General features: G+C 48.3%; 1 protein-coding gene across 1 annotated transcript; it reads right to left on the reverse strand.

Moving 5' to 3' along the window:
• Nucleotides 1-946: 946 nt before the first annotated feature.
• NEUROG3 (neurogenin 3) lies at nucleotides 947-1573 on the reverse strand. Its single transcript, XM_007524151.1, has one exon. The coding sequence runs from the start codon at nucleotides 1571-1573 to the stop codon at nucleotides 947-949; it is 627 nt and encodes a 208-aa protein (XP_007524213.1).
• Between the last annotated feature and the right edge of the window lie 14314 nt (nucleotides 1574-15887).

Genomic DNA, 15887 nt, shown 5'->3' on the forward strand with positions numbered 1-15887 from the left:
TTCTGGATGCTCAGTTCATCAGCAACATTTGCCCTCATAGCGCAACATTCGCCCTCATAGCGCAACATTCTGCAGAGCACCAGTCTTTTAATCCACGCTGACCCCCGCCCCCCCCCCCCGCCCCCAAGCCTCACATACTCTTTGGACAGAGGCACACGGTCCCTGCTTTTTACTGGCATTCGATCCCACACGGTCTAATTACATTGTTCTGACTTTTCGAAGGTTCCTCACTTTTTAAATTTATTGATTCAAAAAATTTCATTGAAGAGACCCTAAATAATATTATGTACAAAATATAAACCTTTTCCCGCGGCGACATCTCATCAATAAATACAAAAATGTAAATCGGAGGGAGGAGTATAATTTACCGTATCGAAATTCATTCCAAGAGATATCTTATAATTTACAAATTGATTTTTTAAATAACAAAAAAAGACGCGGGCGCTTCAGCAAGCAGAGAGGTGGCGCGGGTGCTGAGCTAGTACAGTCCCCGGGAGCGCAAGGGCTCCAGAAAGTGCAGGAGAAGAAGGCTCTGGCTTCGCGGACTCAGGCCCAGTGGAGCGGCCAGAAGCCGGGGCTTGGAAGGAAGCAGAGGAGACGCTCCGAAGCCTCTGAGAAGAGGTGCAAAGGAGAAAGGAGGCACGGACCTCTGAGACTTCTGAGACCAAACAGCGGATGCGATCACCTACTCGGAGAGGTGAGGCGGGCAGACTGGAGAAAGGCGCTGAGCAACTGTGTGTCGCCACTCTGGGCTTCTTGGCTCAAGATTTGAGGGGGACTGCGGGGAGGGGATCAAAGGCCCCAGCAGCCTGCAAAGGCCCGGGGCGTGGGGCGCGGCGAGGGGGGCACAGTGGTCAGTCTGAAGCCAGCCCAAGCTGGAGGTTTGAGGTCCCAGGACCGCTCCCCTCGACGGCCTCCGCTTCTTCCCCCTCCACTTGCAGCCTCCTCACAGGAAGTCCGAGCCGGCCAGGGTGCCGGGGTGCAGGCAGGTTGGGGAGGCGGGCGCCAGCAGCCCGGGGCCCTCTTCCAGAGAGGCGGGAGGGCTCAGGCTGCCAGCGAGGGAGACCGGGGAGTAGAGGGAGCCCCAGTCCCCCGGGGAGCCCGTGTCCGGGCTGCCCAGCTCTGTGCAGGGCGGCGCAGGCCCATAGAGGCTGTGGTCTGCGAGCCGCAGAGTTTGCGTGAGCGCCCAGATGTAGTTGTGGGCGAAGCGCAGCGTCTCGATCTTGGTGAGCTTGGCGTCGTCTGGGAAGGTGGGCAGCACCCCGCGCAGGGCGTCCAGAGCCGAGTTGAGGTTGTGCATGCGGTTGCGCTCCCGGTCGTTGGCCTTCTTGCGGCGGCTGCGTCTCTGTTTGCTCAGTGCCAGTTCGCTCTTGGGCCGGCTGCGCCCGGCGCGGCGGGAGCGGGACCTCCGGGCAGCCCCCCGGCAGGCGCCCCCCTCCGAGTCGGCACAGCGGCCTGGGCTGGGCGCAGAGGGAGCCATGCAGGCCGTTTCGTCGTCCAAGGTGCCCGGGAAAGGCTGCACCTTCTCGAGGGTGATTTCCACAGCCCGAGGCCCCGAGGGGTGAGGTGCCATCCTGCGGCGGGGTAAGAGGCACAGAAGGGTGCGGTGAGTCCCCCGGGCTGGGACTCTCGGTCCCTGGGCCGGGGAAGAGACACCACCTACCGGGTCAGAAGAGCCCCGTCCGGGTCCGCCAGAGGCTAGGCAGTTGGAGGTTACCTTGTTCCCGGACGCAGGCAGCGGAGAGGGGAGCTCGGCGCAGGGGAGTCGACCTTTCCAGCTGCGGGCCCGCAGTCGTGCGAGGAGAGAGAAGAAGGAAGCTCAGAGCCAGGCCCGCGCCCCGCTGCGCTCTCTCTCTCTCCCTTTTCTCCCCCCCTTAATCTCTCTCCCTCTCTCCTTTTCTCTTTCTCCCTGTCTTCCTTCCCTCTCTCTGTCTCTCGCCCTCTCTGTGTCTCTCAATCTCTCTGTCTCTGTCTCTCTCTCCTCGCTCTCTCTCCCTCTCTGCAGGCGGGCGGCGCAAGCTGGCTGCCCTGAGTGCGGGCGTGTGCCCTGGGCACGCTTTATCTGCTGCGCGCGGGCCCGGAGCGTGCCGGCCCTGAGGCTGCAGGCGCCGTGGGCCAATCAGCTCGGGAGGGGACCCAGCCACGCGAGCCCGCTCCTCCCCCGCGGGGCACAGCTGGATGCCGGACAAAGGGCCTCGGCGGGGAGGGGAGCGGCTCTCTGTTTGCCTTCCGCGGGTCCCAGCAACTCTCAGTTCCTCAAAGAACCTCGCCCAGTGAGGAAAGCCTGTAGCGCCTGGCAGCCCCAGACCGATGTGCTCGTTTTTTTTTTTTTCCCTCCCTTTCCTTGGCATCTGGCCAGACTCTCCCCCTAAGTACCTCAAAGATACTTTGAGGAACCGGGGAGGTCAGGTTCCCTGTGTTTGGCAATGGACTCACAGAGAAAGGGAGCTTGAAAGAGTTCCTGGAGCGAGATTAGGGTCCTATTACTGTCCCTTTCGTAGGTCAGCCTAGAGGACAGATAACCAGATGCTTCACTGGTGCTCTCCATTCTGAGACGAGGTCCGAGCTACCACAGAGATCCTGTAGTTGTCCCTGTCACCTTGTACTGAGATGGTGGCACTTAGGACCCTTCTCCCACACCAGAAACCTAAAACATTTATGATGGTGTCCACGCAGAAGCAGGTGGTGGAAGTGGGACCTCCTCATTTCCACCCCTGCACCTGACACCACTTCCACTTGTGGACAGTGCTCTAGCATTTGGACCAGACTAATGGGGGTAGACAAACCTGGGTATTGAAGTGGTCAGGTGGGAAGGGGTCAGCTATGGTGGTGCTGTGAGAAGCAGATCAGCTCGCAAGTTTTAGCTGGCCTGTCCACCTCAGGTGGGCAGAGGCTGCCAGTGGCTTCCATACCCAGCCTCCTGCTCTATATTAAACAGGAGCCTGCTGGAGAACGCAGGGCAGAGACCATCACCCATGATTCTTTGTTTGCCTCTGTGAGCACTATCTGGAAACCTTTCCAAAGTGAGTCTGAACACATTATTCCTCCTTTCCAGGCCTTCACTTTTGTCCCCTCTTAGGGCACCTCGAGGTTTTCTGCTTTTCTCACTTTGAGTGAGAAGTCATGGCTTCCACTCCACTTTCCTTGGCTGAGATTTGCCTGGAGGAGGAAACTGAGGCTGGGAAGACAGGACCTCCAAGCTTGGGTTAAGTTTCTTTTATTTATTTACTTATTTTTCCAGAGCACCACTTAGCTTTGGCATATGGTGGTGTTGGGGACTTTGGAGCCTTATGCATGAGAGTCTTTTTGTGTAACCACTATGCATCTCCCCATCTCTGAGTCAAATTTCTATAGACAGTGAGTGAAGCTTTCACTTTCTGGCAGGCCCAAGTACCCTGAACATCCCCAAAGCTGTGGGAAAGGGACAGAATAAGTCTGGGAAACCAAGTGATGGGGTGAGGGGACAAGGTAAGGCTGGGTATTGACCTTAGTGACAGCCTCTAGTCACTCACTGCCCAGGCTGTTTGGAGGACCACACTATTCCAAAAGCAGAGAGGGCATGTTGCTCAAGAGTCTCGGAAAGGGGCCTCTGGGATTGTGTCTGTGTAGGGTGCTCTTCTCTCACTGCAGCTGGCAAGATACTAGCTACTTCTTTGGCTGCTGGAAACTGAGGCTGGGTCAGGATCGCTCGGGACCAAAAGTGGAATCCTGCAAACTCTTGGATTTCACATGTCTTTCCTATTTATTTATTTATTTATTTTGCTCCACATTGTCTTCTGGTTCTAAGAATGAGAAACAGAGACCCCTTGTACAGATGGAACAGTCAAGACCCAGAAAGAGGAGTGGCTCATTCAGGCTCACCCAGCACATTTGGTCAGAACCATAGAACTCAGATCCTAAGTCTCCCAGTTCTAGATTCTTTCATACTTAAGTTGTTTTTTCTTGATTGCTGGAAACTACATTTTTCAAGGCAGTATCAGAGACCCCCAAATTAAAGTCCTGCCTCTGGAGGAATGGCTGGGTCAAAGTAGAAAAGGGTAATGACTCCACCTCCCAGAGCCAAGAAAACCATAGCCTACCTCTGCTGCAGCTCTCCAAGCTCCTGTGCCATATACCGGCCACGTTTGAGTCCTCCCCTTGCAAAATAGAAACCAAGAGAAGAAAACTCAAACATGTTTCCCTAGTGCTGTAGTGCCCAACAGATGGGTAGAGTCCATGAGAGCAAAAAGCACCCCTCTCATTGTCTGGAGTCCCAAAGAGCAAGCCACAGGCAAGATTCTCATCTGGCAGTGTCCCTCAAAAAGCAAGGGAGGGACCTGGTTAGGCTCAGCTTGTTTCAAGTGGCTGATGGGTGCTGGCAAGAAAGTCAGAACTCTCTGCACCAGGGAAGATTCTAGGGATTGTTGGGGGACCTTCATAACTGGGGGAGAATTCTAGGAGGCACTAGGACTTCATATCCAACTTTCCCAGGCTCCCTTGGCCCAGGGCCCTCCAGGGCTCAGGGGCTTTTGCCATACCTGCTTTGCGTAAAAGGCAGTCAGAGTGAAGAGCGCACAGCAGCGGGGGCAGCGGTTTCCCGGCAGCACTCAAGGACCCTCCACAGTCCTCCTTCTGGCGGGGATGCTAGGACCCAGGGGTCAGAGAGTCTTGGATGATTGGAGATTGAATAGCTAAGCTCTCTCCTTACTCTTTAGAGAACGCACAGACTCCTCTCCAAAATGAATTTCTGTGCTTTTGGCACCAGAGGCGCAGGCAGTGACACTCAGTGCGCATTGGTGGTGCTTGTGAACCAGTGCTCCCAGTGAGAAGCAGCCCTGGTTCCGGAAGACTCCAGCCAGCTACCACCTCTCAGGCCTCCCAAACCCCAGTGCCCCTTAACCTTCTGACACCCAGGCTTGCCCAGAGGCTGAGGCGCTCCGGGAGAGAGGCACCAGCCTGACGCCTGAAGACTGTGGACAGATTGGAAAAGAAGGGAGGCAGGGGTCCACCCTGCGGCTTTCCCTTGGACTGGGGAGTCTCCGCAGTGCCTGGGGGCCCTTTGAGAAATGAGCAGGAAGGAGGGGGGGCATGGGAAGCTGAATAGCTAGTGGTTTGCCAGAGGAGGGGGTTTCTTTCTCTCATAGGCGCCTCAGCACTGAAAGAGGGGAAGACAAAAATCTGGCGAGCGAGCTTCCCGGGTAGAGACTGGCCACTTCAAACAGCCCTTCAAACAAAAGGAGACGACGAAAAGAAAGCCCCACCTGTCTCCAGTGTTTGCTAAAATAATAATAAATAGATTTCGTTTAATAAATAATTACAAGAGATTGTGAAGTGGAGTGCTTTGGAAACCATGTACTGCAGGAGTCTTGCAGCCAGCCGTCACCTGCTCCCTAGGCGGACAACATTATTGTTAAACCACCCCCCAACTAGTTTGCCTCTGATAAACTCTCCCTCATTTCCACAATGACTGTTTACTCATAGTTAGCACAATATTACCTTTGCTGTGATAAACCCAGAAAGGGGGAGACCTGGCCCCTGGCCCCTGGGCACACCTGTCCCAGAAGCTGACACATGGATTTGGCACAGAGCAGGCCTCCCCCCCGGGGGCCCTGCCCCCGTGTACATTGGCCCAATTGCCACCGATTTATAACAGGTTGACTGCAAGGCCTATCTCAACCCTATTTGTCTTCTTTTATTGAAAACATATGGTCTCCAGGGGCTCACCAGCCCCATATTTCATCTGCTGGGAGCTGGGGCGCTTCTGCAGGCTGGTGCTGCCCGCACAGCTCCCCACCCAGCGGCTGCTGCAGCCAGCTGAGGGTATGGCGCAGGTGGGGTGGGGGAGAGATAAGGCAGGTTTCTCATTCACTTTTGGAGAGAAATGGTTCCCCCAGAGCCTCCTCCTCCCCGGGGTTCAGGGACTTCATGCGCCCTTGAATGGTCGGCTGGTTGTTTTTTCTTGGGTATGTGAGAGGGCACCATATGCCACCCCCGGGGGGCGCAAGAGGGAGTTCCCGCGCAGGGAGTCCTCAGACAAAGAGAGGAGAGGGCCTCGGACCTCAGAGCACCCGAGGTCTTTATTTCTAGAACTCCCCTCCCTGATGAGGACCGCCTCCCTCCACGCGTCCCTTGTCCCTTGCTCCTGCACTGCGCCAGGAAACAAAGTGTCCACATTATCTCCCTGCGGTCTGAGCCAGTGAATGCGTGAAAAGGTGCATTGCGCACCAAAGACACCTGTTGGAGCGGCGCCTCTTCTCAGCGCCTCTTGCGCTACTCTAGGTCAGGGTGGGAGGAGGGAGAGATACTGTGATTTGTGGTGACATATGTTGAGCAGATCGGTGTGTACTCTTCACAGAGACACATGCACCCTCACTCCCATACACACCCCGCGAGAAGGAGCAGCTGCTCTTCTCACCTTTCTCCCCACATAATACCTGGGCCAGGCGCTTTGGCGTTTCCTTTTGAGACACAAACTCTCCCCCACCCTTTCAGCTTCCGCCCCCCATCCTGCTGCCCTAATCTTGGCAGCTTCGCCAAGTAGGCGAAGAGGACTTTATTGTCAAATTTAACAGATGCACATTTGTTCCCAGTGCGGCCCCAAACACACACGCATATAGCACACACAGACATCCACAGAAAACGCCATTGATGACACAGATGCAGGGCGCAAGGTGTCCATATGCCATGGCTGGGGCCAGGAAAACAAACAGTACTGGGAGCTTTTTCCCATGCTAGAAAGGAGTAAATGGAAGTTGCTGGCACCAGCAAGGCCATTGCTTGGCTCCTCCAGCTTAACTCCTACTTGCCCGGGGTGTGATGGCTCAGGGCACAACACTGGGAACCCCAAAAGCGCATGGGGGAGCTGCAGAGCGCAGACCCGGAAAAGGGACTGGAAAGGAGCTGAGAGGGATTTCAGGAGATGCCTGAATTCTGCCTCTGAATTCTGGTGAAGGCGACTTGGTCCTCTCAACTTGAGGAGTGGGGATTAGCCAGAGGTGGTTCAGGAGGAGGCTGCACCCCTGCAGCTGGGGGACGTCTGCCTCACTTTCCCTGTGGTGCAGCTACTTGGTGGCTCCTCAGCTGCAAGTTTCCAAGCTGACCTGGGCTAGCAGCTTGGGCTAGCACGAAGAAAGCCAAGTTTTCTTCCTGCCTCCACAAGCAAATGGGTTTACCCAGACCTCAGCTTCCCACTTATTATTAAAGAAAAACAACTCGGGAGGAAACACTTGGTAATTTTTGTTCAAGTCTTACAAATTTGGCATCTTGGATGCCAAGAGTCTTAGGTTGTGGTTGTGAGTGGAGAAACCTAGGGAGAGTATCACACCCCTACACACACACACACACACACACACACACACACACACACACACACACACACCCAACAGTCACACTCTAGTTTCCTGTGAGTGGGTCCTTCTCCAATAGTTGATAGTCGTGTATGGTGGTGTTGTGTGTGTGTTTTTTGGGGGTGGTGGTGGTGGGCACTGGTTGAATGGTTTAGGAAATCTCTCTCTGTCTCTCTCTCTGTCTCTGCCTCTCTGTGTCTCTGTCTCTCTCTCTCTCTCCTCACTGTCTTTCAACCTGTGAGGCACAGACAACCTTTGGGTCTCTGTACAATTAGTGACTGCTCAGGTAGACTTGCTGGCACCAGGCTTTCAAACCTTCATTTCTTCCAGTGCTGGGAAGGTGCTGGGTGGTGAGAGCTTTTGACTTGCTCTCCAGACTTGCTTTCAAAGAAAGCCATGGCTTATCTTCAGGTGTAAGCTTGGATGGAATCCACTTATTCCCAAAGATGGAAGAAGTCTCCTTCAGCCTCACACAGATTCCCTTTCTTCCCCCCCGCCCCCATTTGTTTTCAGTGTAAGCAACTCTCTGAGATTCACTGACTCAGAACAGGGGAGAACCTTTGGGAGAGGTCATCTCTGTAGGATTCAAGGCTAGAGCTGGCAGAGGAGCCCTCTTCCTGCTGAGTCCTATGTTTTCCAATCCTGAAGCCCCTTCCCCACACCACCCTCAGCCATTTCCAACCATGTCCAGGCTACTGTATAGTAAGAACCAAAGGTTATCAGAATTGGGTGCGGGTGAAGGCAGGAGGAATCCATCCAACTCACTGCTTCAGTTCACTATGGATGACATACTCTCTCTCTCTCCAGTTGTTGGGCTGGAGAGAAAGGTACAGGAGTGGAAAGTGGGGATTCCCAAGAATTAATTCTAGATTAACATGATAAAGAAGCAATAGATCAGAAGGCAAGGGTGTGCGTGTGTGTGTGTGTGTGTGTGTGTGTGTGTGTGTGTGTGTGTAGTACGCAGCAACACTGGTCTTTATATTGAATTTTGAAGGAAGCAGATAACCCTTTCACACAACCTATAGAAGAGGCTCAAAGTCATGGAGCTCGAGTTTTCTTTCTTTCATTTTTTTTTTTTTTCATATCCTTGCTTCTTCTTCTAGCGTTTGCCCTTCTTCCGTAGCCAGTCAACAGCGTCAGGTTGAGCCTGATGTAAAGCTGCTTGCTGCTGGCTTTGAAAGTGACTGGGATCCATGTGGATTCAGTTGGCTAGGAAGGATCGTCAGTTTCCCCAATGAATGGGTACTCACGGGATGCACCACGGGAAGGTCGATCCAATGCATCCCATCCTTGCTAATTGGCAAGAAATCATTACACAGCTCCCTATACTCAGACTCATTGCCCACATTCCAAGATTTTCATCCTGTCATCCTCTGAAGACCTTCAGAGGTGGGCAGGTAGAGTTTTGGAGTTTGGGAGCAAAAGAAATAAAGCAGACTTTATGACTTCTGTGACTCTCCCCTAGTCCCCAGTCAGCACTACGGAGGCCGAACCAGGTTCCCACACCTTGAGAGTGAGCACTTTCCATTTTGTGCTCAAGGCACCTAACTAGCCTCAGCCCAGCTGAAGCTCTGCTGTGAGGGTAAGTGACTCCAGCTTACCCCTAATTTAAGTGTTTTATAGCAGGTGGCCCCTTCAAAATATGTTGGATCCACCAATATACTGATTCTAGCATACTTTAAAACACATTAGCTATTTATTATTCCTCACACATTTTATAACATTATAATATAGTGATAGGCATTTTATTATAATTTATGGACATATTTATATACCAAGGCAAATAAATAATGGAAATGGGAACAGGATTTGGAGTCAGACAGTCTGGATTCCAATTATGATTTTCCCTCTCAGTAGCTGTGCAGTTTTAACTTGTCAGCTCAAACTTCCTAAAGCACCTCCATTCTTTCTACTAGGTTATGGGCATAATAATAGAATAGCTACCTCATAGGGCTTAAGGCTCTAATTTGTCTGGTGATCAGCATCAGCATAGAAGGCTCACTTGCTTATGAACACAATATATTATAAAACACAACCCAAACAACTTGCACTCAGGAAATGATGGAAATAGAAGTTTAAATATGTAATTTTTCAGAGGCCGCATGGTGGCGTACCTGGTTGAGTGCACATGTTACAATGAGTATGACCCAGGTTTGAGCCCCCAGTCCCCACCTGAAGCAATGAAGCAATGTTGCAGGTGTCTCTCTGTCTGTCTCCCTCTGTCACCCCCACTTCCCACTATTCAGTAAATATTCAGTAAAAAAATAAAGAGATAACAAATTTAAAAAGTATTTATTTATAAAATATATGTATCACACTTCCCCAGAGCCCTACTCTACTTGGGAAAGATAGAAACAAGCTGGGGGTATGGATCCAGCTGCCAGCACCCATGCCCAGCGGAGAAGCAATTACAGAAGCCAGACCTCCCACCTTCTGCCCCCATAAAAATCTTTGGTCTATACTCCCATAAGGATAAAGAATAAAGAACCCTCCAATGGAGGGGAGAGGATAAGAAACTCTGGTGGTGGGGATTGTGTGGAATTGTAGCCCTCTTAATCCATTATCTTATCAATCATTAAGTCACTAATAAAATTAAATTAAATTTAAAAATGTTATTTTTCTTGTGCTTCCCTACTCTATGCACCCACTCTGTAGTCAACTGCCTTCAACAACCCCTTGTAGAAATCTCAACAACAGTTCTGACATAGGTTCCTATTTGGACAGCGTATTTTTACCTATTCTTATTTCTCATCACATCAGCGAGGCAACATAGTCAGAGATCAGCTTGTATTTTGCAGATGAAGAAAAAGAGGCTTTAGAGAGGTCATGTGATTTACCCAGGACCACCTAGTTTGTATACTGGAGTGGTGATAAGCTTCTATGTCTTCTGACCCCCAAATGTATGTCTCTTCTAGCTGGCTTTCAGCTGCAACTCCCACTTGTGAGCTGGTTGTAAAGCCAACTTGCTAATCAGCTACCTAAGAAGGAGGTGAAGGCTAATCAATGGGGACAGCTGGTTGTGTGTGCATACAGCTCATTCATTCTTGTCTACCAGAAAGCACAGCGGATTTGAATGCTTCCCGCAGGACCTCGTTGGGTAGGTGGGGCACACTTTGCAAATACAAGTATAGAAGGAGCACTTTTATGCAGAGCTTCTAGTATGAACAGGAAACTACAAGTTTTTGTCAATGCAATTGCTCAGACATCAAGATATATTGGGCCAAATGACACACCTTACTTCTTTCCCCCCAGGGTCATTATGTGAGTGTCGTAGCCAACTGTTCTGCACAGTTACAGAGACTGTACTGACTACAAGTGGTTAAATTGGAAAAGCAGCATGTCTGGCTATTTTTGATCTTGTCTTTTCTAACCAATTAACATGTGCATGCATACACACACACACACACACACACACACACACACACACACACACCTTCATCAGATAAAGTAGAATCCTCTTTATAAAGATCCCTCCTTCTCTAGTCCAGAATGGTTGTGCAGTCAGCTTACAAGCAGAGTGAAGAACTGAATAAGCCCAGGAGAGGCCACTCTCCTTGTAATAGCATTATCACGAATAGTCAGGATAACAGTTCTGTTGTATGGCACATATTTAAGGAGTTACTTTCTCAGAAGTTCCTTAAGATGAAGGGTGGAATTCATTAGTCTAGTTCTTAGGCTTGAAAATTGAAGTTAATACCATTCTTTTTCTGAAGAGTTCCAGCCTGACAACACAAACTCATAATGTGCTAGGTTTCGTGAGATACACAAAGGATCAGAGGTTTATGACTGAGGAGGACTTTCACTGGCACGTGGCTTCCAGCTTTCAGGTTTTTTTAGTTGAAAAAAATATTTGTGAATTGAGACCCAGAAAGGAAATGTGTCATGTGCAAAGTCATACAGTAAGTGTGTCCAAGATTCAACTTTCTACTATTCTATATATTTTTAAAATTTATTTATTTTTTGTTATGAGGCAATGCATAATTTGAAGAACCTGAAACTGAGTGGAAGTCAAGCTTGACTATTTTTTTATATTTATTTATTTATTTTCCCTTTTGTTGCCATTTTTTATTGTTGTTGTAGTTATTATTGTTGTTGTTATTGATGTCATCATTGTTAGATAGGACAGAGAGAAGTGGAGAGAGGAGGGGAAGACAGAGAGAGGGAGAGAAAGATAGACACCTGCAGACCTGCTTCACCACCAGTGAATTGACTCCCTTGCAGGTGGGGCTCGAACTGGGATTCTCATGCCGGTCCTTGCTCTTCATGCCGTGTGCGCTTAACCCACTGCACCACCGCCTGACTCCCAAATTTTATTTCTTTATTATTGGATAGAGACAGAAATTGAGAGGTGAGAAGGAGGTAGAGGAGGAGAGAAATAAACACCTATAGCTCTACTTCACCACTCATGAAGCTTTCCTTCCTGCAAGTGGGGACCAGGGGCTTGAATCTGAACCTGGTCCTTATTCATTGTAGTGTGTGTGCTTAACCAGGTGCATCACCCCCGGCCCCAAGTCTCTACTATTCTGTGGTCAAGCTCCTTGCTCTATGTTGCTCTCATTTGGTGTCCTTCTTTTCTTTTCTTTCTTTTTCCTTTTTTGTATGTAACTAATGATGGGTTATAGATTGTAAGATTGCAGAGTACAGTTCCACACTGCACACACCACTTAAGATCTGTGTCCCCATCTTCCCACGTCCCCCAAATAACCATCATAGTTCTCACAAAGTCTTAGGAACAATTTGTTTGCTTTTATTTTTCTCTCTCTCCTTCTCCTCCCCCATTTGCCCATCCTTCTCTGTCCAATTCATGGACATGAGGAGGGTCCTCATTCTGTGATTCCCTCAAAACAGGATGAATTATTGAAGGCATGTGCTGAGTCATGTTAAGAATTTAGCAAGGGCAAAAGAGTCTTGATGGATCCAGGCAGATGAAAATTATAGAAACCTGAAGAGCTGAGAGTCCAGCAGGAAGTTGGCAAGATATTGAATACATGGGAGGGATTGAGCAGAGCCATATGGCTGCTATAAACTTATGAAGGTACGAGGCCAAGACGTAGACAAGACGAAAGAAGAGAAAGGGAGACATATCCTTTTAAAGGCCAAACCTGAAAGTTATATGCATTATTTCTGTTCATGCTTCTGCCAGTACTTAATCTCAAGGCTTTGGTTAGCTGTAAAGGAGACTTGAAAATGTAATCTAGAATCTAGAATCTTTATTTTTTTCTTCATTAACAGTTGCCAAAGATGGGCAGCAATGGACATCTTATTATAGAATTATGGGCTTTGAAGGTTATCTTTTTCCGAAGCTGCTCAAGATGTGGAATGCAGCATGCTTTTTATTTTTTATTTAGTGTTTCCTTCCCTTTTGTTGCCCTTGTTGTTGTAGTAGCAATTGTTGTTGTTTTTATTGATGTCGTTGTTGTTGGATAGACAGAGAGAAATGGAGAGAGAAGGGAAAGACAGAGGGGGGGAGAGAAAGATAGACACCTGCAGACCTGCTTCACCACCTGTGAAGCGACTCCCCTGCAGGTGGGGAGCTGGGGGTTTGAACCAGGATTCTTATGCTGGTCCTCGTGCTTTAGACCACGTGGGCTTAACCCACTGTGCTACCACATGAATCCCCAGTCTACTTAGATTTTTACAACAGCAGGAAGTATCTACAAAGACTTCATGACCCACAGTGCCTAAATATTCATTAATGGGACATTTATTAAAATCTTTCAAAATTTGTGGCCCGGGTGGTGGTGCAATGGCTAAGGCACTAGACTCTCAAGCATGAGGTCCTGAGTTCAATCCCTGGCAGCACATGTACCAGAGTGATATCTGGTTCTTTCTCTCTCTCTCTCTCTCTCTCCTATCTTTCTTATTAATAAAAAAATCTTTTAAAAAAATCTTTCAAAATTTATTTGTGTGTGTGAAAGGGGGTGGGGAAGTATCTGAGCATCACCCTGGCATATCCAGTGCTGAGGGCAAAACTTAGGACCTCATACTTTCAAGTCTTAAAGTCTACTGTTGTATTACTTCCCTGGTCACTATGAAAATGTTAGCCGGCTATTATCTTAACAGCTGATGAATCAATCAAGATACTTTGAGTGAAGGAATTGAATACAAGGATTGGTTGAGCAAGTGTTAAAAACAACTAAACAACTAAAACAAAAAGGTTGCACAAAGGAACATGGTAGTGATTACAGAAAGCTACACTACCTCTAGGACTTGGTTGTGAAGGGCAGGCTGGGTCATTAGAACCTACAAGTTTGGAGAAGGCTTTTGTTAACTCAGAGCTCTCAGGACTCATCAGCTGGTGCTGATACCACTAAGGAGGTGCAAGTCTGGTGCTGAGACTGTCAAAAGAAGCTGAACATTTGTTTAGAATCAGTTCCTGCCAGGAGAGTCTTCGCTGGGATGATGTTGATAAGGAACCAGAGATACAAACAAGTCTGGTGGAGACATACAAGTCTCTTCTTGTTTCCCAGTCTCCCCCTAGTGTCCGTATCAGTCAAAACATGACAGAAAGTAGAAGGCAAAGCAGTTATGTGGTTTTCAGTTCACCTGAGCACAGCACAGAGAGAGCTGAGAAACAGAAATACAATCAATCCCCTGTCCAACATGGAAGGATAATGTTTGAGCCACCTCCAGCTAACGGTGGTCTCTAGCATTCCCAGAACCTGGCATCACTGGAGAAGCAGTGGTAGGGTGTCAGGAGAAAGGTGTCTGTGCTTTATAGACTTAAACTTCACAAGTTCTGTGGGGCTTGTTCTAGGGAAAGTGGCCTGATTAAAAGCCTTACTAGATATACCTTACTAGATAGCCTTACTAGATATACCTACTAGATAGCCTTACTAGATAGCCTTCCCTCCTGGATTCAATTAGTCATTTTATTTTTTATTTAAATCTTTTTTATATTTATTTTCCCTTTTGTTGTCCTTTTTTTTTTATTATTGTTGTAGTTATTATTGTCGTCCTTGTTAGGGTAGAGACAAATGGAGAGAGGAGGGGAACACAGAGAGGGGGAGAGAAAGATAGACACCAGCAGACCTGCTTCACTGCCTGCGAAGCGATCCACCTAAAACTGGGGAGCCAGGGGTTCGAACCAAGATCACTCCGCCGGTCCTTGCGCTTTGCGCCACATACACTTAACCCACTGCGCAACTGCCCAACTCTCTCAATTAGTCTTAAGAGTGAACATTAATGCCTCTAACTTTCTGAGTTCAGTTGTGTATTTCTGAAACAATTATTATGACAAGTGAAATGTTCTGACTGGTATAGGCTGGACCACAGACTCCATCACTGACTACCCTGTATAAAATGATATATAGGAATGGGACGGGAGGGATCCACTTTACCTGGCTCTATGGACTCAGAATCCAGAAACACAAGTTCTCCCAACAATAGAAACTTACTGTTCTTTTAATGTCTATTGGGTCTCTAATGATGTGCCCATTTCATTCTTTATAATGGTAATTTTTTGCATTTTGTCTTTGTGTTTTATAGATTTAGCTGGGAGTTATTAATTCTATTCTTTTCAAAGAACAAAGTTTTGTACTTACTCATTTTTTTGTTAGCCTCTCTTTAATAATATTTTATTGTACTTCCTTTTTTTTTTGATTTTTTTTATTAAAGAAAGGATTAATTAACAAAACCATAGGGTAGGAGGGGTACAACTCCACACAATTCCCACCGCCCAATCTCCATATCCCACCCCCTCCCCCGATAGCTTTCCCATTCTCTATCCCTCTGAGAGCATGGACCCAGGGTCATTGAGGGTTGTAGAAGGTAGAAGGTCTGGCTTCTGTAATTGCTTCCTCGCTGAACATGGGCGTTGACTGGTCGGTCCATACTCCCAGTCTGCCTCTCTCTTTCCCTAGTAGGATGGGTCTCTGGGGAAGCTGAGCTCCAGGACACATTGGTGGTGTCTTCAATCCAGGGAAGTCTGGCCGGCATCCTGATGACACCTGGAACCTGGTGACTGAAAAGAGAGTTAACATACAAAGCCAAACAAATTGTTGAGCAATCATGGACCCAAAGCTTGGAAAAGTGGAGAGGAAGTATTAGGGAGGTACTCACTGCAAACTCTAGTATACTTCTGCTTTCTTACTTTGGTGCCATACTCCAAACTCAGTCAATTTCTGCTTTGCGTTTCTACTTCTTTTTTTTTTTTTACATGCATAACATTCCCCAGATTCCCATTTAGTAATACAACCCCCACTATTTCATTCATCATTTTTCATGGACCTGTATTCTCCCCACCCACCCACCCACCCCAGAGTCTTTTACTTTGGTGTAATACTCCAATTCCATTTCAGGTTCGACTTGTGTTTTCTTTTCTAATCTTGTTTTTCAACTTCAGCCTGAGAGTGAGATCATCCCATATTCATCCTTCTGTTTCTGACTTATTTCACTCAACATGATTTTTTCAAGGTCCATCCAACATCGGCTGAAAACGGTGAAGTCACCATTTTTTACAGCTGAGTAGTATTCCATTGTGTATATATACCACAACTTGCTCAGCCACTCATCTGTTGTTGGACACCTGGGTTGCTTCCAGGTTTTGGCTATTACAAATTG

The sequence above is a fragment of the Erinaceus europaeus genome, chromosome 1 (genome assembly GCF_950295315.1).
Source record: "Erinaceus europaeus chromosome 1, mEriEur2.1, whole genome shotgun sequence".
NCBI lineage: Eukaryota > Metazoa > Chordata > Mammalia > Eulipotyphla > Erinaceidae > Erinaceus > Erinaceus europaeus.

Coding starts and splice junctions, on each gene's coding strand:
- NEUROG3 (XM_007524151.1), bottom strand. CDS start 1,573: ATGGCACCTCACCCCTCGGGGCCTCGGGCTGTGGAAATCACCCTCGAG.